General features: G+C 51.1%; 1 protein-coding gene across 1 annotated transcript in view; it reads right to left on the reverse strand.

Moving 5' to 3' along the window:
• Positions 1 to 787: 787 nt before the first annotated feature.
• KY (kyphoscoliosis peptidase) overlaps positions 788 to 25,059 on the reverse strand; it is a 39,501-nt gene continuing 15,229 nt past the window's right edge. The window contains exons 4-11 of the mRNA XM_084753415.1: positions 24,776 to 24,850; positions 22,495 to 22,557; positions 20,009 to 20,091; positions 18,679 to 18,787; positions 17,913 to 18,030; positions 7,847 to 8,035; positions 6,553 to 6,743; positions 788 to 3,817 (exon numbers count right to left, since the gene is read on the reverse strand). Coding sequence (XP_084609541.1) covers positions 2,922 to 3,817; positions 6,553 to 6,743; positions 7,847 to 8,035; positions 17,913 to 18,030; positions 18,679 to 18,787; positions 20,009 to 20,091; positions 22,495 to 22,557; positions 24,776 to 24,850 — 1,724 coding nt within the window. The 3' untranslated portion in view covers positions 788 to 2,921. The remainder of the gene's footprint in view (positions 3,818 to 6,552; positions 6,744 to 7,846; positions 8,036 to 17,912; positions 18,031 to 18,678; positions 18,788 to 20,008; positions 20,092 to 22,494; positions 22,558 to 24,775; positions 24,851 to 25,059) is intronic.

Here is a 25,059-nt window from a genome sequence, read left to right on the forward strand (position 1 = left end):
GTATCTAGCTCAAATCCTTCGTGAGGAGTCTACCCCGGTGGGACAATGTAACATAAGGAGAACTCAAAATATTCACAATCAGTCCAGCTGAGCTGGTGGCACTTTTGAAGCAAGCTGAAAAGAGCTTAATTGCACCCTTTTGCCCTACCATGCCCCATCCTTCTGCACCCTGGCACCCTTCCTGGGGCCTGCCTGGCAAAATGCTGAGTTTGATCAGTTTCAGCCTGTCATTGGCATAGCAATGAGTGTGATCAAAGCGACCCCAGCTAGGCAGGCCTGTGTCCAGGGTTTCTGTCTCAGGAAGGGATTTCTGGGCAAATCACTTAATTCCTATCACATTCTGTGTCTTCTCACCACGCCAGGCCAGGAAGTCTCACCCAGGCTTTCCTCACAGTCTTCATGGCAACGCCGACCTCGGTGTATCCACGAGGACGGTATAACTCGTCCACTAGGGACGAGAAAGCACCTAGTGATTTTTAAATAAACATCAGAGAGAGATCCAGCTTAGGGGTTTGCAGAAGCGGCAACTTCGCAATTGACCACCAGGGGGCGCTGGTGCCATTCAATCGGCCACTGGGACTCGTGCACCGGCAGACAAAGGGGGATTTGAATAAAAAGCCTTCAAAACGCAACCTCCAAATTTCCAGCCTGAGCAGCATGCGTGTAAAAATTCATGAAGATTGGATTTAGTTTCATGTATCTTTACTTCCGTGGAAAGAAATGCAGGCGTTTTTCCGAGTGCACCTACAGCTGCCTTGACAAAGGGGCTGCCTGGATAAATGGGGAGGGCGGGTCAGGGCCTCTGGTGCTGAGGACAGCTCCTGTTTTGTTGGGTGGCATCCTCTACAAGCTCCAGAGTTGGTTTATTATGCTGTTTTGAGAAAACGTGGAGATTGTCCTCTGCAGGGCTAACAGTAGCAGTCGGAGCTGTTTCTAGCGAGTGGCAGGAATCGCGGTAATTATTATTATTCCGTTAAAACATAGCCCACTTCTTTCTGCTCATAAAATAAAGGGGGTGATGAAAGGCTGTTTCCATGCTGTGCAAACCCCACCATTTCCTGGTAGTGGTGACGCTCCCCCACCCCTGGCTTTTGTGCGTTTTCCAGGAGTGAGAGACAAGATGCTGACGGACTAAGACTGCCAGAGGACCTTGGACATAGGCCAAGGAGGCTTAGCCCTTAGCAGCCAAGCCAAACCACAAGTGAGGCTACCCAGCCTAGCGGAGGGTGGCGGTGGGGAACCTGTGGAAAAGGGTCTGAAGAGGATGAAACATTGAAGTTCTGGGATTCTAGATCTTCAGATATGCTCCATTTGGCAGAGACGCGGGTGGCTATGACTGAGTCCTCTGTGTTCATGGATACCGTCCCAGCATCCGGCACTTACCAAGAGAGAGTCTGATGAGCTCTTACCGAGGGAAGAGTTGAATTCAGAGGCTGTGAGTAGCCCAGGCTGGCTCTGGCTGCAGCTGAGCCTGAGGTCATCCCTCAGAGAGGAGTGAGGGATGGGGGGGGGAGGGGGATCCTGAGATAGGCACACTGAGCAATGTTCTAGAACCCGTAAGTTTGGTGGGAACATCCTGGGGTGCAACTGTGCATTGGGATGCTATTGCAGTGGCCTCTTGGGGGGCCTTCCTCAAGGCCCTCCCTGCCTGCTGCCTGCTGCCTGCTGTAGCCTGCCTTTCCCTCAGCCATTGCCATGGAAACACCAGCCTCAGGTGCTGCTGAGGGCCAACTAGGCAGCTGAGGCTGTTTAGGACAGGCCCAAGCAAGTAAGAGGCCTTCCACTGTTCCCAATAGAAGGTGGATCTCAGGGCAGGAGGTGTCATCTCAGAGAAAGAGAGACAGGAGGGAAAATGGCAATGACAGGGCTTTTCTCAGAGACAGGCACAAACACTCTCTCAAGAGGCAGGTCCCTTTAGTCCGGTTTTGCTCGTAAGGGACCCTGGACTCAGGAGAATCTTATCCTATAATTGTCCCTGGTCCTGCTGCAGTTTCTCTGCCTGCCCAGGGCTCAGATCTCCATGCATGGTCATCAGCTAGGCTCTTGACAGGCCATGGAGGCATCTGAGGCTCCGGTGAAAGGCTGATGGTGGGCCCAGGCTTGGGCTAGGAGGACATCCTCTGGCCCTGGGCTGAACTCGGTAGGCACACAGACTTGCGGATCTTCACCCTAAGTGTGGGTTTCTGGCCTAACCAAAAACACCACTCCATGCTAGGTCCCAAGTAGGACACCCATGTGTGCACATGGCAGGTTTCCCCCCCCCCCCCCTTGTCACATCTCAGAGACTCGAGGGATTGAGAGAGGGCAACCTCCCTCTGGTAGAGGGTTGCTAGCTTCTTTTCCACACCTCCCTTTTTTTTTTTTTTGCAAGCTCTTGAAGCACATGAAGTTGCTGCCAGAAGCACGAGGAATGTGGATGACGGGCAGGCCCGACCGACATTCCTTGGGGTCCAGAAGTAGTGGAGAAACACCGTGTTACTTGAGGGACTGGCCTCTCTGATAGACTCCGCCTCAGACATCACTGGGGCAGGAAGGATAATTCTCTAGGCATTGTGTGGAAAGCTTTGGGCACGGGGCAACATCTCTGCTTTCCCAACCCAGCTCTACAACAACAGAGTGCTAACACAAGGGCAGGCACAGGCGTAGGTATACACTTCACAATATCTTGGATTTACATAGCACCTTCTTCTTCTAAAGGACCTTTGCCTCCGCCCCCTTTATCCACAGCCACAGAGTGAAGCCTTCAGCAGCACAAATTACTCAATGCCTGTGGCAGAGCAGGGAAACTGAGGCAGGGGCCCAGAAGTGATTTCATGCAGGTTAGTGGTATCCCGGGCTCTCTCTGCACTTAGCTTGGGCCTTCCTTCGTTGGGCAGAGGGCTGGCCGTAGTAGCCCCGGGAGGCTGTGGGTAGGCAGCCGCTCACTGGTCACTCACTTTGTATTTCAGGATGTATGAGTAGAAGTTGTGGTTTGCGTTCTCTAGCACCATGACGTAGACGTCTTGACAGCCAGCCGTGTTGCAGCTGCCCTCCCAGTAGCCTTCCGGGTTAAGGGTCAGGGGCCATGCGTCCTGCCCTTTCACCAGGGCTTTGGCGATACCGTGCAGCTTCAATTTGAAGGCTATGTTGCGGTTGGCGGGAAGCACACCCGAGAGGGGCTCCAGGAGCTCATGGTCCTGCCCCCAGTTGCCGAAGCTCTCGGGGAACATGGGCCAGTTCACCTTGGTGTTGGCACAGCACAAGAGGTAGTTGAAGACAAAGATGAAGTTACCTTGCCCTTGCTTCTTCTTCACAAATATCTTAAGGGCGAACTTGCCAGCGTGGGGCAGCTGGACTTTCAGCTCCGTCCTCTTCTGTCGGTTCAGCTGGAAGATGTATCGCCGCTGCGTCTCCTCGGTGATGGGCCCGTCGTCTCCGTGGAGGGACGCCAGGACGCTGATGCCCTCCTCCACGCCGAAGCTGATGGAGCAGCGGCCATCAGTCGTGTGGATGATGGGGTCAGGGTGTGAGGGCTTCGTGATACCCATCTGCTCTGAGAACCAGCTAGGGCCCACGGGCTGGTGTAGCTCCGTGGGCAGCCGGACAGAGAAGTCTACATAGTTGCACTTGAGTGTGTACTCCAGCACTGAGCTGTAGATCTCGGAGTTGCCTTTGGCGAAGATCTGCAGCTTGTGGGTGCCCATGGTTGGAGGGTACACCTCCAACTTCATCCCGTTCTTCCTGAGGCTCAGTAGCCCGTGTTCCTGCTTGCCGTTGAGCATGAACATGAACAGTGTCGGGGCCCGGCTCTCGATGGTGACTGTGGCTTTCCCGTTCACTGTGGAGAGGAAGGAAGGGTGCCGTGAGATGGGTCCAGTGTATACCGGTGAATGCTTACCCACTGGGGAAGGGGTGACTTACAGTGTGTGCCCCTGTCTGTGGTGTAAACATTTCCACCAAGCCTGATTTTACCAATGCCATGTCAGTGAGCATAGTTTTCTTCTGCTTCATTTAGGTGAATATTTGTGAAAGAGCTAATACCCTGCCTCAGCTGTAACGTGTTCCTTTCCTTCACCATTCCACTTGGTTTACACTAGATGAAGCCTGCCTGGATATTTTTACTTGATTCCAGATCCAGGAAGGGACCCAAAGGGTGGAAAGAGTGCCATCTCCTTCAACTGTAGTCTTAGAAAAAAGAGATTTATTTGTATGTGCTTGTTTGTATGTCTCTGTGGGATTAACGCCTGTATGTGTGTGCCTGTGGAGTCTGGAAAGAGGGTACTGGGTCCCCTGGGGCTGGAGTCACAGGCAATTGTGAGCTGACTAAAGGATGTGGGTGCAGGGAGCAGAATTCAGGTCCTCTGAAAGAGGAGCTATCCCTTAAGCACTGAGCTATCTCTCCAGCTCCCACATATCACTCCTCTGACTCTGGTGCCAGCAGCTGTCACAGGAGCACAGTACCTCGGCCGGTTGGAGGGGCTTCATTGCAGGAATGTATGCCCAGGTGTATTAATAGGGTATGTTTCTGTTCTTCCCTCTCCAATACTTGCTTCTCACATAGGGGCGCCATAGCTGTGCTTCTAGAACGGGCCGTGACTCCCCCTTGATCTGCACTTTCATATTCCTTTATTTGCTCATTATTTTTTCACCTGGCTTTTGCAGCTCATGAAGGCTTTTTCTATCTGGGCTCCCCCGGCTCCCCAGGACAGTGTCAACTCTGAAAGCCTGGCCTTGCCTTCTGTTGGAAGCTAGCCACCACATCCCTTGCCCCAGAAACTTCTCCAGCCCTGCTCATGGATGGAGGCAGGCAAAAAAGAAGGCTGTCTGGTTCAAGTTCACTATTGATCCTCCATTCCGCATGTAGTGAGGATTCACCCTAAAAACCTGGCTACAAAGATCCTGTCCCAGCCCTTCAGATGAGCTGGACATGCTGGAAGGATGCTGGAAGGATGCTGGAGGGGTGCTGGAGGGATGCTGGAAGGATGCTGGAGGGGTGCTGGAGGGGTGCTGGAGGGATGCTGGAGGGGTGCTGGAGGGGTGCTGGAGGGGTGCTGGAGGGATGCTGGAGGGGTGCTGGAGGGATGCTGGAGGGGTGCTGGAGGGGTGCTGGAGGGGTGCTGGAGGGGTGCTGGAGGGATGCTGGAGGGGTGCTGGAGGGGTGCTGGAGGGATGCTGGAGGGATGCTGGAGGGGTGCTGGAGGGGTGCTGGAGGGGTGCTGGAGGGATGCTGGAGGGGTGCTGGAGGGGTGCTGGAGGGATGCTGGAGGGATGCTGGAGGGGTGCTGGAGGGGTGCTGGAGGGGTGCTGGAGGGGTGCTGGAGGGGTGCTGTAGGGATGCTGTAGGGGTGCTGAAAGGATGCTGGAGGGATGCTGGAGGGGTGCTGGAGGGATGCTGGAAGGCACTTTCAAAGAACCCATCATTTTTAGAATGAATCATGTGAGCACATTTCTCCACTCTGCCTTTTGCCTGGGCTGTGGCTCTTTGGAAAGAGCTTGGTGTCTGTCCTAGAGAAGCCTTGGAAGAAGTGAGCTAAGCATCTCAGAAGAGATGCTTCTGGAAGAGCCATGACTGGCACCTGTCTATCCTTTCTGCCTCTTCTTCCCTTCCTGTGCCCACTGATTTGAGCTCTGTCTCGAGGTCCTCTTCTTTCCCTCCCTTCTCACCCCCGCCAGCTTCCCTCTCTGGCTCTCCCCTCCCCTCCATGCCTATTCTTAAGGCGACTGCCAAGAAATATCCTTTCGATATGTAGCATGAATATGGAATTGCATGTTAGACTCGCATAAATTAAGAAATCTGGTGTTTGCGTTTTTATGTCTCCCCAAAAAAGGGCAAACTCAACTCAGCGACACGGCTATGATGTTGCTGTAGTCTGCTCAAGTCTTTCTTGTGGTCTGATGTCTCCCAATAGAGACGGCAGCCGTCTATCAGACCCAGGCCCAGGAAATGAGCTTCAGAGAGAGCAGCCGTGGGCTCTTGCTTCAACAGATAGAGTGGTCACATGCCTGTTGCTCACCAGAGGCCATGGGCGCTCTGCATCCAGGTCAGGAACTCCATGGGGAAGTGCAGGAGGCAAGAAGCACCTGCTCCCCGACCCCTTCCCTATCTCCTTACTCCATCCATCACCCTGCAGGGTAGAGTGGGGGCCAAGGCCATTATCCCTTAGGCAACCCTAGCTGGTTGACAACCTCTGAGAGCTCAGGCCTTCTGTCTGCGATGATCCAAGGAGGCCTCTGGTAACAGAGTTGGCGCTGACAGGTAGGGCTTTGTCAAGGAGCTGGCCCTGCTGTGTGCCAAGAGGAGGACCAGGCTCTGGATTCCCAGAAGGGCATGAGAAACAGTGCTTTAGGGAGAGCTTTTTGGGGTCCATGACTGTGATTCTGGGATCAGGCCTTGCTCCCACGAAGTGTGCAAACATCCAGCTGCTATGTTTTCCACGGTGTGTGAGGGAACGAGAAGTGTCAGTTCAGGCCAGCCACGGGAGACGGCTAAGCCTTTCTTGGCTCACTCTAGTGGGCAGGGAGCTTCAGGTAGGTACCCCTGGTGGCCTGCCTTGTGTACCCACCTCTCCTTACCTGTTCTGATCATGGACATCTCTGGGTGGGCACTCAGCATGCCCTTATTGTAGAATTCACTCTTGTGGTACATGTTGTTCTCAAACTGCCTCAGAGACTGAGGCGGCTTCAGCAGTTGCCAGTTTTTGTTATCTGGAAAGTGGTCCTCAATGAACAGGGCAGGGTGGGTGAGGAAGTAGAATTCGTTGTAACTGCAGTGGAGGAAGACCTGGTTAGGAGCCTTGTGTAGGAGCAGGCCTGACTACCATCACCCACACTCAGGTGTCTCTCATGAGGGAGCTTTGGTACCTTGGCGTAGCTGGCCCAACCACTGGGGGGTATTGCTGATAACTGAAGGGAAGCGATATGATCTGGGGTCCTAACGTGGGCGCTGGAGACTCTTCAGTGGCTGTGTCCAGACCTCAGGGCCCCACAGGATCCGAGGCCCCTCCTGAGACAAGGCCAAGCATGAACTTGTGGCCTGCTCTCAGATCCTTTAGGATGGTAGGAGTCAGGTGGGGGGGGGGGTAGAAAGAACGGCTCCCTCTGGGTTTAGTGGCCCCAAGTAATTTAAAAGGATGAAAAGCCTGGTCTGTGGAACAGGCGTGGACATCAAGGGCTTGCAGAGGTGGGGAGGCAAGGTGCCAGTGTTCTAATTGTATTGGAGCCCTTCTTGTCCCTGGGCCTGAGGCGCTGTGCAGGGAGGGAACTTCTGTGGCTCCTTAGGGCCAGTCAGAGATGGAGAGAAAGAGAAGAAAAAGGACACAGCCTGGGCTTTGGGAGGCTTTGCTCTGCCTAAGGGGGACAATGTTGAGGGTAACAGATGTATGCAGGGTGAGCGTGTGAGTGCCGCGGTTTCACTTGCACACACCAGTTAGTGTCCCAAATAAAAGAGGGATCAAGGTTGCCAAGGGACATCATGACCCATGAGAATGTCACACTTGGGCTGGCCAAGCCTCATCTGAGGGTCATGGATCAGTCTGTAACCATGGGGGCCCAGGGTGGCTTAGCCCTGCCTACAGCTCTCCTCTCTGCCAATCACATCCTTTTTCTTCCTTCAGAGACAGGAAGTGGGAGGGTAAGATGGAGCGCCCTCACAGGTGGCCTTGGGCAAACCTGAGGGGCTCCTGGGGTCATGGAAAGGTTGAGGTGACAAGAAAATTCAGCTCCTTGCAAGTGAGCCGGCTGTGGGGGAAGGCTGGATGCCTTCCCCTCTCACCAGATAGATGCCTTTCTCCTTCAACCAAATGCCCCTGCCCCCACCTGACACACACATACAGACCAGACACTTGGCAAAGCTGAGCCTCGTACTTACAGAAAGGTGAATTTGGAGGTGGTGGTGTCCACCAGGCCGCTGCCCCAGGTGCTGTCCAGCAGGTGCCAATGGCCTTCTAGATACACAGCATTCCAGGCATGGTCAAACTCCCCGGAGAAGCTTTGCCCAGTCTGGTAGCCAAAGCCCTTGGAGTAGCCGGGCACGGTAACACAGTGTACACCAGCGATTCTGGGGATGGGACATTGGTCTGAGAAAGGGGCTTGAGTGCTCGGGTTGGGGACAAGAAGCCATCCATAGTGCTGGCAGGCCCTGCCTGGGCAGACTGGCTGCAGCTCTGTTGTTTGCTACTCCCCTGAGACACTTCAGCTCACTTCTGAAGTGTCTCCCCAGGGCCTGCTTGACATGATCCTATACACAGGGGAAAATGAAGACAGGAGGGAGGCCTCAAGAATGCAGGGAGTAGGAAAACCAAGATGTCCTTGGAAGAAAACCAACATGAAAGAGCTGTGCGTAGAAGCTGGGGGAGCCAGGACACCTCAGAAGGGTACTGATGCTGAGGGCAGGATCTAGCTGAGATCCGATTCCTGGCCATTCCCCACCAAGCATATCTGCATGGGCACAGGAAGGGCAGGCGAACAGGTGTCCTCAGCACTGGCCTAGGGAGAATGGGCTGGTTGCCAGGATACCTGGCCATCAGTTTTGGCCTTCATGAACAGGGAATGGAAGATATCATGGAGCATTAATATTTTTCACTGACTGACTGCCCGGGCCTCCGTATTGGCTAGTTTTATGTCAATTTGACACAAGCAAGAGTCATCAGAGGAGGGGGCCTCAATTGAGAAAATGCCTCCAGAAGATCCGGCTATTTATAGGCAAGCATGTAGGGCATTTTCTTAATTAGTCATCAATGGGGGAAAGGCCAAAGCCATTGTGGGTGGGGACACCCCTCGACTGGTGGTCCTGGATTCTATAAGAAAGCAGGCTGAGCAAGCCACAGGGAGCAAGCCAGTATGCAGCACTCCTCTGTGGCTGCCTCTGCATCAGCTTCTGCCTCCAGGTTTCTGTCTTGTTTGAGCTCCTTCCTGTCCTGACTTCCTTCACAGTGATGAACTGTAGTGTGAGTCATAAACCGAACCGAATAAGCCCTTTCCCCCCAGGTTGCTTTGGCCATGGTGGTTCATCACAGCAACAGTGACCCTGACTAAGCCACCATTTTGAATTTCCTATCTGCTTTATAAGGAATGGAAACACCGACTGGCTAGCCCTGGCTTTGGGGGTGTTTTTGACAGGGTATTCCCTTGTGGCATACATCAAAGCAGGCATCACTTTGGGCGGGAGTTGGACTGTGGGGGATTGGGAGCCAGTCACTTTTGGATAGCTCATAAAGCCAGCTCTGGGCTGCGGCCAATGCCCAAGGCTGAGTCAGGATGTCCTCGGAAGGTCCTGCCTCCGCCACACCGACTGACCCTCTTCTTTGGCAGCTCCTCCCCCAACATGGCACAGACTGTGCCATCTGACCCAGCAGAAGCTGCTGGCCCCGGGGCTGCCAGGCCTGGTGCTGCCTCTGTGAATTAGGAAAAGTTACCCTGACCCAACACTTTTCTTGCATTTGTGAAAATCAGGCATTAAAACAAAACAAAACAAAACAAAACAAAACAAACAAAAAACCAGAAATGTACAGAGTGCTCGATGCCCCAAAGTGACTTGTTGGTCTGATGCATTTTGATGCTAATTAATAAAAGGCCTTCACACCTGGGCAGGGCAAATGGGAGAGGCGTGGCTAAGGTTCCCGGGCTTGGGGAGACAGAGAGAATCTTGGGAAGAAGAGAGGCCGGAAGAGAGGGGAGGAGGAGGAGGAGGAAGGCCGTCGTGGGTTAGGAGAAGCACATGGCCGGCGTGGATGGAGATTTGGCCCAGATGAAGAACATTAGCAAGTATTTGGGACTGTGGATGGGAGGTAGCTTGATAGAAATTATTAGAAGCACATGGTATGGGATACCTGCCCCACTATGGGAAGGAGTTGCCAGGATTAATGTCTGCTCTGCTCCAGGTTAACTAAGGCTATTTTAAAATATAACAGGTGTCTCTGTCTTGACTGAATGCTAATGGGTTAGAAAATACTGACGTAATAATAAGTACAGGCCTGATAGTAAACATTATTAGGCCATACTGGTAAGTGAACAACAGTGACTCTTCAATGGACCCCTTTGCACACGAGCAACTGCCACTACCCCCCCCCCAACGGAGCTGAGCCGATTGTCTCTCTGATGCTCGCTGCAGGTAGCAGGGCCTGATTACCCTCCTAGGCATCCATCCCCATCCGGTCTGCCTCCCCCCAGTCATGTTAAACAGCAGGGTCTTAGAGTAAGATGATCATGCACTTCCTGTGAGGACAGGCAGTGGTTTCTTCATGAAGACAAGCGTTTAGCTAGTAGTTAGTAGAGCGCCACGTTGAATATTACTGATGTCCACTGATCACATGATCTCTACTCACACATCGTTTGTTGGGTCACTGCGGCAAATGTGGTAGCTTGACAATGAGGAGATTCTCATTTCTCACGTTGTTTCCCACACAGATAAGATGGCGTGTTACCACATTCGCCTTAGCCCTCTCCCTGCAGAGCCGGGCTGAGGCTGCTCACGTTGACACTCCATACAGAGGGTGGCAGTTGGTGGCTCCTGCCCTTCTGCCCACAGTGTTAAAGATACTTTAGACTCCTAGGGCTTCCCGGGGAATCTCAAGATTATAGCAGCTGGACCTCATAAAAAATACTCCAGGAGCACTTGGGGACACTCTGTTGACAGGCTCCAAGAGAGTCTATGGCCGTACCACCCTGAGCGCACCTGAGTTCATCTGACCTCGAAGCTAGGCAGGGTCGAGCCTGGTTAGTACTTGGATGGGAGACGGACACCAAGAACAGCTAGACCTTGGTGGCAGGACTTTCTGTTGGTGATGGTCCAAAATGAGTTCCAGAACAGAAGGCCTTTCTGGGACAGGAAGCCATTGTAGACAGCCTCTCTGGGTGTAAATATCTGTATATATGTGTGGAGAATTAGGGCAGAGAGGGCTGGGGAGAGATTCTTGATCTCCCAGTAATGAGATTATGGGTCGTTTTGCTTCTTTAAATTTCTCTGCATCTTAATTTTTTTTTGGGGGGGAGGGGCTATAGCTCAGGAGCAGAGTGTTTGCCTTGCACGCACCAGGCCAAGATTTGATCCCCAATACTGTAAAAGAAGGTGGGTGGTGGTGGTGGTGGTGGTGCAGGGGAGAGGGAAGCAAAACATCATTTAAAAATAATGATTATGTGTTACTTTTAGAATTGGGGAAATCTATGCAGACAACTTAAGTTATAGTCTTCAGTGACTTATTTCCCATTGTAGCTCAGGACGTTGCATCTATAAATTTTAGTCTGGTGTGAAGGGCAAAGGGAAATCCTGGGAACTACCGTGCTTGCCAGCGGCTCACTTCACAGTCAGGGCAAATGGTGAGTGAAACTGCTGGGGTCTGGACTCTTCTCTGGGGCTTGCTCTCTGCTCAGAGCACCAGAACCAAGGAAAGAAGGAGGAATACATAGTGTCCACATCCCCTCTGGGCGCGGGAGTAAACTGGGTACTCAAGTAGGCAGTCTGGACCTCCTCCCCCCGGGAGGGGGGGGTGCAGCCTGTTTTAAACAGTGTTCTGAGAATATCCTCCCACTCCAGAGAAGAAATGGAGGGAAACGCTGAAAATGCAAGTGGGATATAGCAGGAAGGGCCTTGCCCAGCCCAGGAAAGGACCAGAGGAGAAAGAAAGGACAACCTGTATTGCCCCAAGCTGGCATGTGTGGTCCCAGGCACAGCCAGGAAATCAGAACTCTATTCCTACCTCTAACAGTCACCTGCAGTGACCTTGCCAGACTCAGACTCATTAGGGACAAAAAAAAAAAAAAAAAAAAAAAAAAAAAAAGGATGGTTGGGCATTAAGTGATCTCCAGGGGGCAATTCTCCTCTGACAGGTGGAGGAGAAGGAGGAAGGTCTAAAGGGAATGCCTGTGGCAGAATAAGATGAAAAATGGACTCAGCTGTAAGTTTATGCACTGCTGGAGTATGGCATGGGGAGATTTTATTACCTGGCAGCCATGTGTAAGACGAATTGGACAGAAGTCACGATGTAAAGTGTTGTCAATAATCCCTTGATTTTATATGAAAGAAAACAATTCATAGGTGTGAAACGCTGACTGTAGAACTCTGTATCGGGCCTCTCTGGTTGCTGGCCAGATCATGATCTGGGACCCTCTCCGTGTCACTGCAAGATCACTGACAGTATACATGGGTTACCAAGCAGAGGAGCAGGTACTGGGGTGCAGCACAATGTGGCGTGCACCAAAGAACACAATAAGAGATTGTTCCAAGTGGGAACTCAGCACATGTTTGCAAAGCAGGAGGGTCTGTGAACGGTCAATGGAACACACCAGACTAAAGCAAAGCGCTGGGAACTCTGGGGCAGGAGCCGGGAGAACTGTTGAAGAAGGAGACATCCAGGCCGAGAAGTGTTCCCACCTGGTGAGCAGCTTGATTAGCCAGCCCCAAACACGGGCCTAAGGCCTCTATTTAACAACCTCAGGCTGCAGAATCCTGCTCTTCCTTTAGGCAGGCCTGACAGTACCAATGTCAGTGCAACAGCACAGGGTGGATGTGCATCTGAACCTGCAAAGCCAGTTTTCATGAAGGACTCGCAAGCAAGCCTCCTGGGATGCTCAGAATAGCAGGAGAAAGCTGTAGCCCATCCCCAGGCCAGGACCAGCGTGAGGGCCAGGATGTAGGGACCCAGCCGGTGCTTTAAGGTTTCAGGAGAACACTTGGCCTTCCACTGGGACATGATGAATATGCACTGAACAGAAGGCAGCGTTGCCTGGTGACTCTGGCTGGCTTCTGACTCTGCCTTAGCATCCCTAAATGCATGCCCTTGTCACTTACCAAAGATGTGAGTAAGCCAACTTGATGTGGTATGTCCCCCATGGTTTGCTGTGGTGTGTTCCCTGGGTACTAACTGGCAAGGTGATGGGTTAAGACCCTGATGGTTGGTTGATACAGACGTGGTCCAGGTCCTGGCATAGGAACAGTGTGATACAGCTATAGCCTGGGAGCAGCCAGACCCCACTGGCAGTGTGGGTGAAGGGCTGGGCAGGCAGGGACACTGCACATGGCAGCTTTTGACTGTGCTGAATGAACGACCCTTCTCTTTTACTGTCCTGTGGAAAAGCTGCAACTTTTATACTGCAGTAGGGCACGAGCGGTGGCATCTCGCCCAGTGTGTGTACTTGATTTCTTACAAACTCAGGTATCTCTCTGTCCCTGCGACACATCTGTCCACCTCTGGCTTCATGAGACATCTCTGAGGTTTCCCGTTTAACAGTGGTTCAGAGAAAAAGGCTCAGGGATGTGTAGCCAGCTAATGGCTAAAGTGAAACTGGGGCACAGCAATCCTGAGAGCTTTCAAATTACACTAGGGCTTTCACAGACCAAGATTTTGTTTTAATTTCTAAGCCTGCTGGTGGTACACAGTGAAATTAAGAGATGATTTGGTATAGTGGTAAAATTTAAACTCCCATCCTCCTTTGGTGTATCTATAAGGGAAGAGCAGCTTAAGTGTCCCTTTCAGAGGCCTTATGTGACAAAGCCAGAGCTGACAATAATAAAATTCTTCCAGCCAGCTCTGGGTGGTGCAGGCCTTTAGTTCTAGCTACTTGGGAGGTGAGGTAGGAAAGCTACAAGTTCAAGGCCTGCCTGAGTTACAGAGTGAGTTGAAGATCAGCCTGGGTAATTCAGAGACGCTGTCTCAAAGTAAAAATTTAATAGAGGGCTGGAGATGTGCCTCAGTGGCAAAATTTTTAGCAGCCTAGCATGCATGGGACACTGGGTTCAGTCTCTAATACTGCTAGAAAAAGAAGAAGAAGAAGAAGAAGAAGAAGAAGAAGAAGGAAGAAGAAGAAGGAAGAAGAGGAGGAGGAGGAGGAAGAGGAAGAGGAAGAGGAAGAAGAGAAAGAAGAAGAAAAAGAAGAAGAGGAGGAGGAGAAAGAAGAAGAAGGAGAAGAAGAAGAAGAAGAAGAAGAAGAAGAAGAGGAGGAGGAGAAAGAAGAAGAAGGAGAAGAAGAAGAAGAAGAAGAAGAAGAAGAAGAAGAAGAAGAAGAAGAAGAAGAAGAAGGAGAAAGATTAGCTCCTGGAGAATCTGCATCTCCCAAGAGGCTTGGATGGCCACTATGGTTGTATTGACCATCAGCAGCCATCTAAGCAGGCATGCCTCTGTCTTTGCTCTTTGTGACACTAGAGGACGGATGGTTGGAAACGCAGCTGACATATGATTGGTGACAACCAGCCTGCTCAGTGTCAAAGCCTCAGGATGGTAATAACCTCCTGGTATCTCAAATCTCTAGAAAAATCTGCTGGCTGGTGGTGCTGGGGCCGAGATCACAGCGGGAGAGAATTTCCTGCAGGCTGACTCAGTGGCAGGAGCCTGGGGAGTTAACCTTGGCCCTTGCAAGGAGATTAGGCAGAATCAATTAAGGCTGTGTGCAATGGAGGCGAAAGACGGGCTTAATGCTCAAAGATAAAAAGTCCGAAAGAAGCTGGACCAGCAATTACACAGGCCGAGGAACAGCACTAACAAAACACACCACGTCGGAAACTTAGGAAAGACAAGAGGAAAGGAAAACTGCCTGAAAATACCTAAGTCCTCACCAAACTACTTTACTAGTATTTAATGGGGCCATTGCAAGGAAGCAGAGTATAGGATGGTAAGCAGTGCTGGGCTTTCTAAGAGGCCACCCTGACAGCCCAGCAGGCTAAATCAGCAAGTGTGGCTTGCATGTGTGCAGTTATTAAGGGATCAGCTAATGAACTTACCAAACGTTTGGCGGTTATTTCAGGGGTGAAGAGACTTAGGGAAGCCATGCGTGAATGGGTTACTGATCTTTAAAACAACAGTTAAGGGGGTTCACAGAACCAGTGAGCTCTTGTTAAGCGTCCCCGGAAAAGCAAGGGATTTTGTGCATGGTCATTGCTAGGTGGAGACTAACTTTAAATGATGTAAAATGTTGGGGTGTATTTTAATGATCCGCTGCAGGGCAGGATGTGGCTATTGTTAAGCACCTGGACCAGGTCAGAGAGCTGACAGTTTCAATCAAGGCAAGTGCCAGTTTTCCGGACCTATGTGGGTGGGCTGGCAGAGTCTGTAGGAAAGTTCTGGGGGAAAAATGCTCCTGTACTTATGGAAGATGGGGCAAGTTAAAAAAAATAACAATTACAAAATCAGCTGAGGGACACCTCCCAATGGCATGTTCCCTCTTTCCAACGGCTTAACGTTCTGCCATGACAGGAGTATGGTCCCGAATACGTAGATAAGTGAACTGAACCTTGGAATGGTTGATACCTTACCAACAGGAACAAAAGTCATAACTGGTCAGTTACGATGGGAGCCCTGGCCTTTCTGGCTCTATACGTGACGCTTCTACAGCGAGCCAGGAGGCACAAGGGAGACACAGAAGCGCTTGCTCACAGGAGCTGTGGCTGCCCTGGCCATCTAATGAGCCCATGGCATTCCATCAAGGACTGGTGAGGGGTTCATGAGTCCCCACCCCTTTCTGAGAAGATATAGGCAGCTGAAGGTTGCTGGCGGAGGGAGAGTCGTATCTCTCAGTGGTAAAGTCACCCTTGTTTAACTAAGTAAGCCCTACTCGTGTAGACCGCGCTAATTAAACACAGTGGCCCGCAAAAACACAAAAGTAGGAGGGGGAACTGTCGGGGAGAACGGGCTCAGTGAGGGGTGGGGGGGGGAATAAGAGAGGATCATGAAGGATGCTATCAAAGTACATCATATATGTGTGAAATTGTGAGAAAAGTAAGAAGGAAAACCCAAGTGTTTGCGAATTTACAGATTCCTATGAAAACAGCCATATTCTGAAAGATGCCAGGCGCTGAAAACATACTGGTGGTGTTCTGTTACTTAGAAGAAAGCACACAAGTATGCCAGGTATAGCCTGCCGCCTCTCGCCACCCTGTTAATGGCTGTTGAGGGCCCACTGTGCGGATGCCTCTGAGCCAATGGTCACAGAGATGCAGAAAGGGAGGGAGGAAGACACAAGGAAGCAAGGAGCCCAGAGAGTAACTGTGCCGAGAGCAAGCCTGGGAAGGGCGTGGCCATCACAACTGTGATCACCACCCAGGCCATTCAGAACCCCTTAGCTTTCTTTTCCTTGTTTTATAAATTTTGCACATTATGTACAGGGAACAAGTCTTTCTTCCTTCCTTCCTTCCTTTCTTTCTTTCTTTTTGTTAAATTTGGAAAATGTATTAATGGGTTGACAAGGCACTTGCCCCCAAGCCTGATGACCTGACTCCAATCCCCCCTGTTACAATGAGAGAGTTGACTTTTGAAAGTTGACTTTTGCCCTCTGACCTTCACATGAATGCTATGGCATGTATATGCCTGCCCCTTCAGAGAGAGAGACATAAGCAAACAAAAACAAACAAATCTAATAGAGTTAAAAACTTAGAAAAGTTGCTAACTTAGAAGAGTTGCTGTACACCTATCCTTCCAGAACTTAGACCAGCCTGGGCCACACAGTGAGTTCAAAGCCAGTCTGAGCTACATAGCTAGACTCTGTCTCAAACCCCATAGGAGGCGTCAAGCTTTGTGGTAGACTCTTTACTCTTCCTGGGGAAAGACCTCTGGGTTTGGCTCCTTAGCATTCACCTGAGATAAAAAGCTATGAAATGAAAGCCTAATATAACACACACACGTTAGTAGACAGGGCGCCAGGAGGACATCGCAGGACGGGAAGGAGGCTGGGAGGGGGTGGGGCCTAGGGAAGTGGTGGGAGGGGCCGTGGGAGGGGTGGGAAGCAGAAGTGTGGCTGTTGCTGCTGCACCGTGCAGAGCTAAACAGGAGCATGAGGTCGGGTTTCGGAGGGCTCTGGAAGGACATTGGGAACCGAGGGGACAGGGAGACCCAAAGGCAGAAAGAGACACCTGGCTTGAGGCTGGGGAATATGAAGGAGTGGAAAGATACTGCTGGTGAGAGGGCAGAGGGACAGCCAGCAGGGTCCCAGCGATGGGCCACGGAAGTAGAAACTTGGAGCCTCGAGCCAGGCAGGAGGGCTAGAGAGACCTGGGGACCCGGTACCTGCCCATAACGGGAAGTGGTGATATGGGGTTGGGAGGCGCTGGAGCTCAGGCCAAGGATGAGTTGTGTATACCTTAAGAGAGGGTGTGCACAAGTGTGCACAAGGCCACCAGGGGCCACCAGCACAGCACTGAGGCCTCCCAGCTGCTTGCCTGCTGAACATCTGTTCCTAGATTTGGCTTGGCGACTGCCACCTGCAGTCCTGATAGGCAGACATTGGGAATCTGAGACCTACACAGGGCTTTTTAGAGGCAGAGCTATTCACTCAGTTTCTGAGGACAGGGCTTTCTGGTTGTTCCCTACGAGAACCCAGGAGGCTTCAGAAAGTGAAACATACAAAGCTATAGGGATCACTGCGTCTCCTCCAGTCTTGAGACTGCCTAGAAGTTACTGGGAAGTAATGTGGCCCGTTCTCCCACTTAGGCCTGCAGGGGGCCGTATACTCACCCCAAGTCTCTTGAGAATGAAGCCCAAAGACACAGAGAACCACCACCTGCTTACTGAGCTTTCCTACCAATGGATCCTTCCACGGTAGACAGACCTATGGCTCCTCCCAACCCCCTCAAAAAACCAGCCTTTTATAGTCCCCTTGACATCAGCAGCCGCTGTCCTCTCACTTCCAGGCCTGCCATTCTTTTAACCTTCAGCTGCACAGTGAAGGGAGAAGGCAGAAACGGGGCCTTTTATAACCAAATTATCTTTTGCGCGTTCATCTGCCATTATGTTAATGCATGGCGAAGCCCGGCAGATGGTCCAAAGTCAATTACGCTGGTGTTAAAAAGGGAGGAATTGACCTTTTCAGGACTCACTTGGACTCCCAAGCAGAGTGTGCAAACTCAAGCCCCAGGCCTGGCATGGAGGGCAGAGGCACAGAGGGAAAGAAGCAGAAGAAAGAAGGACACAGTCCCGGTGACAGCCCCGGGGACTCTAGCTGCCCTTTCATACCTGCACATCCTTTCAAAGAGGCCAGCGTAGCCATCACAGTTGGTCTTCTGGGTCCTCAGGATGTCAGTGGGTTTGAAGGCCTGGCGGTCTTTCTCCTGGGCAGCCTCCACATCATATTCTGGAGGACAGATTAGGGGGCAGGGAGCATTGCAGGGCTCCCAGGTGGCTGAGGATGGCTCAAAGGAGGAAGGGAAAGCCACAGAGTCTATCCTATGGCCTCCACCCCCCAGTGGTGCTTGGGAGGATTCACTGACATGGATGGAAACAGGAGCCCAGCCTAGCCAGATATGGTCAGCTTTTGTGGAGGTGGCAGAAGGGAGGCTGAGACCAAAGCTGACAGGACCACCTGGCCCTTGTGGTGCACACCTTTAATCCCAGCACTCAGAAGGCAGAGGTGGGCAGAGGTTCAGAGCTTGGGTGAGTGCATTTTCTAAGCTCGAGGAATCCAGGTGGGACATTGGCTGTTCTTCATGACAAAGGACCAAGGGTCCACCCTACTACTTGGTGAGTCACCATCTCTCCTCATCAAGGGGTCTCAGGCCTCCTCATCAAGGGGTAGCAGGCCCTTGGCAGCCCTCTCTGTGGCTTGTCAGGACCTGGTGAGATTCCTAAGACTGCCCCATAGAGAGCGGTGGGCAGCTGCTCAGGCCTAGGCCCCCCAAGATGGCTCTAAGAACCCTGGGAGTAGGTGGAAGCCAGCGACCCACGACACAGGTGTGATGCGGGAGGCATTCAGGGCTCCCAATGCTGCCCCCTGGTGGCGTACCTATGTGGTGGCAGATCCAGATCCAGATGGCCCTGACTCTTTCCAGATCGCTGTGGGCTTCCTGGAGCAAGTCACTCACTAGCTCATCCAGGCCACTCTTGACTGTCACCTGGGAACAGAAAGAGCAGACTGTATTGAGGCCCCGGGCGAGCATGGGAGTCTAACACCTGCCACCTCTGGCCACCTACTCTTCTTCCAGGCAAGGAGCTGAGCTGGGCCCACGAGAGGCTGTCTGGGGGTTAATGGTGTGGAGGTGGGCGAGTTGTATAGTGCATACGTGCTGGCCAGTTGAATCCCAGGCCCCAGAGCTACTTCTGCTTTTCTCTTTCCACCTGGGGCATCTGGGAGGCTACAGCAGCCTGTGACCATGATTAGTACTTATTAAAACCCATCTATGCAGGCTAGTTTTATGCCCACTTGACACAAGCCAGAGTCACTTGGCAAGAAGAAACCTTGATTGAAAGAATTACCCCAGGCTCCCCCCCGCCCCCCGCTTCTCCCTCCCCCCAAACCAGACTGGTCTATGGACAAGCTTGTAGTGTGCCATCTTAACTGATGATTGATGTGGGCAGACCCAGCTTTCTGTGGCGCAGTACCACATCTGGGCTGGTAGACCTGGGTGCTACAGGAAAGCAAACTGAGCAAGCCACGAGGAGCAAGCCAGTAAGCAGTGTCCTTTATGGTCTCGGTATCCGCTTCTGCCTTTAGGCTTCTTCCTTTGAGTTCCTGCCCCTATGTCCCTGGATGATGGACCACAAGGAGTCAGATGAAATTAACCCTTTCCTCTTCAAGGTGCTTTTGCTCGTACTGGGTTTTTAATCACAGCAATGGAAAAGGAACTAAGAGACCACCTACGGATTTAACACAACCTGTGGGTCTTCTGTTCCCCAGTTGGTGGTATTATTTCAGAAGGCTGTGGAGCACCTTTCGGAGGCAGAGCCTTGCTGGAGGAAGTGGGTCACTGCAGGGCACACCTTGAGGTTTTGTAGCCAGCTCCATTTCCTGTCTGATCTCTTCCTGCCCAGGGTTGCAATGTGTCTAGCCCCCTCATGCTCCCACTGCCAATGCTTTCCCTGTCACGATGGACTGGGCCTCCTCAAACTGTGAGCCCAAACAAACTCTTCCTCCCTTAACCCGCCTCCTGTCAGCTCTCTGATCACAGCCACGGGAAAGTGACAAGCGTACCCTGTGAAAGGACACAGGCATAGGCCACTCCTCTGGTTTGCTCAGCCTATGTTCAGGAGAGACCTGGAAGTAGGCTTTCTTGTCCTGACTTGGGGGACTCCAAGTCACATTTGGGGGGTCCTCAGCCAGGGGTCAGTTCTCCTACCTGTGAGGCGGACGCATCCAGTTTCTCAAACTGCCGCAGGTCCAGGGGCATGGATTTCAAACTGGACCTGTCCCAGGGGTAGGCTGGAAACACAGGGAAACTAAGTCAGTTGGGGGACCCATTGAGGTTGGGGGGGCTGTGAACCCAAGCCTTATACTCACTTGGAGGATGTGTGGCTGTTTAACCTTCCTTACACTGAAATACTCATTCTAAGAGCTGTACCCCCTAGAAAGGTTCCTGTGGACAAACTGGTTTGGGAATTGTGACTACTGCTATAGTCATTTTGAAGATCTATGTGGGACTTGAGAATATTTTGAAGATCCTAAGGAGGCAGCACTAAAGACCTTGGCTAACACATTTGTGCCCAAACCATCAGTGACGGAATTCCTACCTCCTCTCTAATATTTAATTTTTTAAAAATTTAATTTCTGCAAAAAGTATCCAAGTAGTGTTGCTGGCCCCTGCCCTTCTCAGTCAGGGAGGGTCTCATGCCTTGTGCTTGGTTAATGTACCTCAAAGCATGCTGGGTATGACAAGAAAGCCTGGCAGAGACAGCCACCTGGCTCCCATAGGAGGCTCCCTGAGGGAGACCAGACTTTGAGTCAGGCCACAGAGGTAGAAAACTGGACACTGGTGTAAGATTATGGCCAATGTCTACCCAGGCTTTCTCACTGGACACAGGAGAGCCCCAGTCAGTGCTGGGAGGCAGATCTGGGATTCAGGAAGCAACATCATCCTGGCTCATGTTTACCCATGGAATTGGAACTGAGATATCTTAACACAGACAAACATCAACCCAGGTTTTGTGGCCCAAAGGTGGCCATACTTCAGCCGATTCCTGACCAGTGCCCCACTTCTCAGAGTTCTCCTCAGACTGGCTCCCACCACCGCTTGACAAGAGTACCAGAGTGACATGTGGGTATCACGTGGACTTCCACAGTTCACAGACTGCTACTCAGCTTAGCTCTTCCTTCTCCCCCCCCCCCCCTCCAGAAGGATGGCATTTCTAAGATGGGGTCTAAAATTCTATTTTATTAGTTCATCCTTTCCTGGTTCCATTTTTACAATATTTGATATTTTATATTCAAAATACCCATGATGATTCATGCCTCATTAAATCTACCTTCTGAGCAGATTATGTAAGATTCAAATAGGAAAACATGATTTGCTATGAAGACATTTAAAACAGCAGTAGCATTAATTAACTTATTCTGATTTTAAGGCAACACAAGCAGATGTGCATGGAGCCACAGATAGCATCTGGCCTACCAAGGGGGAAACTGAGGCCTAGAGAAGACAAATTAAAAAGCAAATTGCAGAAAACAGGGTTCCAATCCAGACAACCACCTCATAACACCCCATTTAGTGTTTTTTTCCCTGCTTCAGCATGCTACTCACATGTGCCCCATCTTACAAACACTTGACACTCTGTTTTATTTATTTATTTGCATATTTTTTGTCACAGTGGAGATTGAACCCAGAACCTTGCACATGGTGGGTAAGCTTTTTTTTTTTAAATTTAAGTAATTTATACAGATTACACATCTCAATTGTTATCCCCTCACTTGTATCTTCCCATTCCCTCCCCCCTTCACCCTATTCCCCTCCCCTAGGCCTGTGACAGAAGGTGGTAGCCGGCTTACTCTTCCTCTGAGTGCCACCAGGCCTCCCTACCCAGGGGAAGTGGTCAAATAGAGGGCACCAGAGTTCGTGTCAGAGTCAGTCCCTGCTCTCCACACAACTGTGGAGAATATGCCGTGCATTGGCTAGGTCTGGATAGGGGTTCTAGGTTTACTGCATGCATTGCCGTTGGTTGGTATAGTAGTTTGAGCAGACCCTGCCCCCCTTGCCACCCCCCCATTCCCCCCCTCCCCCGTGGATAAGCTTTCTATCATTGAGCTATAGTTCAAGTCTTCCATATAAGGCTTATATGTTCTTAACTCCCCCCCGCCCAATCTCTTATTTTTTTCTATTTGTTTTGTTTAGACAGGGTCTCTAATTCTGCCTGGTGTTCTCTATGTAGCAGAGGGTGACCTTGAACTTGTGATGCTCCTGCCTCCCCCTCCCCAGTGCTAGGATTGCAGGAGTATGTCAGCATGCCCAGCTGATCTGGTTCTAAGGACTGAACCCAGAGCTTCATGCGTGCTAGGTAGGCACTATACCAACTGAGATGCATTTCCAGCTCCAAATCAACATCATCCTGCATTCTGGTGTCTCCTGTAGTGGGCTGCTTTGTAGTCACAAGGGGTTAATCTTCAGCTTTGGGATAATATTTAACATAAAAGCCTTCCCTTCTATACCTGTGCCCATAGCAGACATCCATCACTAATCAATTGTGAGATTTTTTTTTTTCCCTTTCTAAATCCACAGATGGTCTCAGACTCTTGATGTCTCAGTAAGCCAGCACCAATTAGCTGGAGACTGGACCGTGAGGCCAACTCACTGCTTTCTCAAGAGGCCCCAGAGAAAGCCTGGGTGGGACTCACCATGAGCATCTTTTCCTCCAGGCTGCCGGGGTCTCATGTTTCCATTTTTGTCACCTTGCAAACCTGTAAAATACCCAAAGGTCAGAGATACTTCAGAAGAAACAGAAAAGCACGCACTGACAATTCTCTAGGTGGTAGTGCTGATGGCTCAGCCTGTCCACGCTTCTCCTCACAGACTCCTTGCTCCCATTCGCATGCACCGTGGCACTGTGGCTAGATGGTCCATGAGGCTTGCGGGGAGGCCAGAGCTTGGAATCAGGGAACGCATGACAGCAAAGGGATCTATGGCCTTTGAGCTGAGTCAGGACGTGCTCTGACCTCAAGGCTATATACCTTGCAGCAGGCCCACATGCAGCTGTGGTTCACATCATTTCTACACCCTGCAATCTTATAACATAGCTGCAGAGGCTAAGGGTACAAATCAGTTTCTTCTGGTATTTTCCATACTTCTGCTTTGTGACCTTTATGCGTATGCTAGTTGAGACTCAGAAAGGAGAAATGACTGTTCGAGAAAGTTACCCAGCCAAGAGAGAAAAACCCAGGTTCAACTCCAAAGCCTCTGATTTTAGCTATAGTACGTGCAGCTGTCAGTGTACGTAGGTAGTTCTATGCCCTCCCAAGACGAGGACTGACTACGGATAAACATGGTACTAGAGGCACAAAAAGATAATGTGTATGGACCTCGAGTCCCAGAAGGTCATGGGAGGAGGTGGCTTGATGCTATGAATTCTGGAGGATTACGGTAGACCAGCAGTCAGCAGGGGAGACCTTGGGAAAGAAGCAAAGAAGCTTTGGCTGCTGGTCCCAAGCCAGGTCAGGAGGATGCAGTGTCTAAGGAAACCATATGGAGTTGTGGGCGGGCTCAGCAAGGCAGGTGGCTTGTGCCCCTAGAAGCCACTTAAGGCTGTAAAATAAGAGCTGAAAGTTGAGAAAGTGCCTGCCATCCCCAGAAATAGACCCTTTACCTACATCTTCAGAAAGAATGACAGAGCTTACTTACTTGGAACTCAGAACAATCCTGCAAGGGACATATACTTATTTTCTTCTTTTAATATATGAAAAAAAGGAAAGAAAGAGAGGAAGGAAGAAAGAGAGGAAGGAAAAAAGAAAGAATGAAAGAAAGAAAAGAATCCAAAAGAAGGCTTAGTGAAACCACTCAGTGGACCGAAGAGCCACACCTGACTGCCTTCCTGGGCTCCTGACTGCTGATGACTGCAAAGATGGCCTTGGAGAGTTTTTGCCTCATTGAGTGGATGTGGCAGGGGGTGGGGGAGGGAATGTGAGGCTCCTATGCCTGCTTTCCTCACGAGGTCTCCATCAGCCGAGAGGGAGGCTAGGATAAAGGTGGAGTATTGATGGAGGGCCATGGCATTTGCACTCCTGCTTGCCTACATACACTGACAACTGCCACGTACTATAACTAAAACCAGAGGCTTGGAGTTGGACCTGGGTTTTTTAATCTCCTGGCTGGGGTACCTTTCTTGGACAGCCATTCCTCCTTTCTCAGCTTCACTTTGCTGGCTTGAAAAAAAAAACGTGGGGCGAACACTAGCATCTATATAAAGGTCACAAAGCGGGGGCACGGAAATGCTCAGCACTGTGCATGCCACGGTTTTTGGCATCCCACAGATGGGCATCATAAAACACTGGTAGCAACAGTCTGGTGAGGGAATGCACCATTAGTTACGTGCTTCATCACCTGGGCCTCATTAAAGAGACACAAGAACCTCGGAATCTGGGTGTTGTGCTTTGCCTATGAAATGCCCCCTCAGACTTACGTGTTTGGGCACTTGGCACCTGGATATTAGTGCTGCTTTGGAAGGATGTAGAACCATTAGGAGGTGAAACCTCTCTGGAGGAAGTGGCTAACTGGTGGGCAGGTCTTGAGGGGCTGTAGCCTAGTTCTACTTCCTGTCTGCTTTCTGCTTCCTGTTTGCCCACCACGCGAGGCAGCGAGGATTCCGTCTGCACGCTCCTGCCATGATGGAGCCTCCTGCTGCAAAGCTTTCTCTATGACGATGGACTGTAAACTCCTCAAACCGTGAGCCGAGGTAAAACCTTCCTCCCTCAGGCTGATTCTTGTCAGGTGATTTCGGCAATAATTGGAACCAAAACAGTGTGTGTCGATAGAATACTCAAGCTACCGCCTTTCCTCAGGTTGTAGGCTCAAGACCCTCTTTGATTTTCTCAGAAGGTGTGCAGGCTGGCATCTGACTCACCCACCCTCCTTCCCTCCCTCCCTGCCCGCCCTCTAGCTGAGCAGCCCTGTACCTGTACGTACGTTTAGCCAAAGAGAATTTCTTGAGCAGCTGGGGCATAGCATCTTGTGGGTGGATTTCCACGGTCAGCTGGGTACCTGCAGAAGGGGGAGGGGACATCCTCAGCCAAATGCTGCCACGAAGGGCACACCAACCTCATGACAGATGTTCAGGCAACAGAACATACTTCCTTTTAGATCGTTCTGTCGGATATGCAGATAGTCCGTGTTTTTTTTTTCCAGAATAACCCAAACAGCACGCACGAGCACGCTACCTCATTTCAAGCAGCAGCTGACTCTTTAAATAG

This window comes from Acomys minous, assembly GCF_964271855.1.
Source record: "Acomys minous genome assembly, chromosome: 13".
NCBI lineage: Eukaryota > Metazoa > Chordata > Mammalia > Rodentia > Muridae > Acomys > Acomys minous.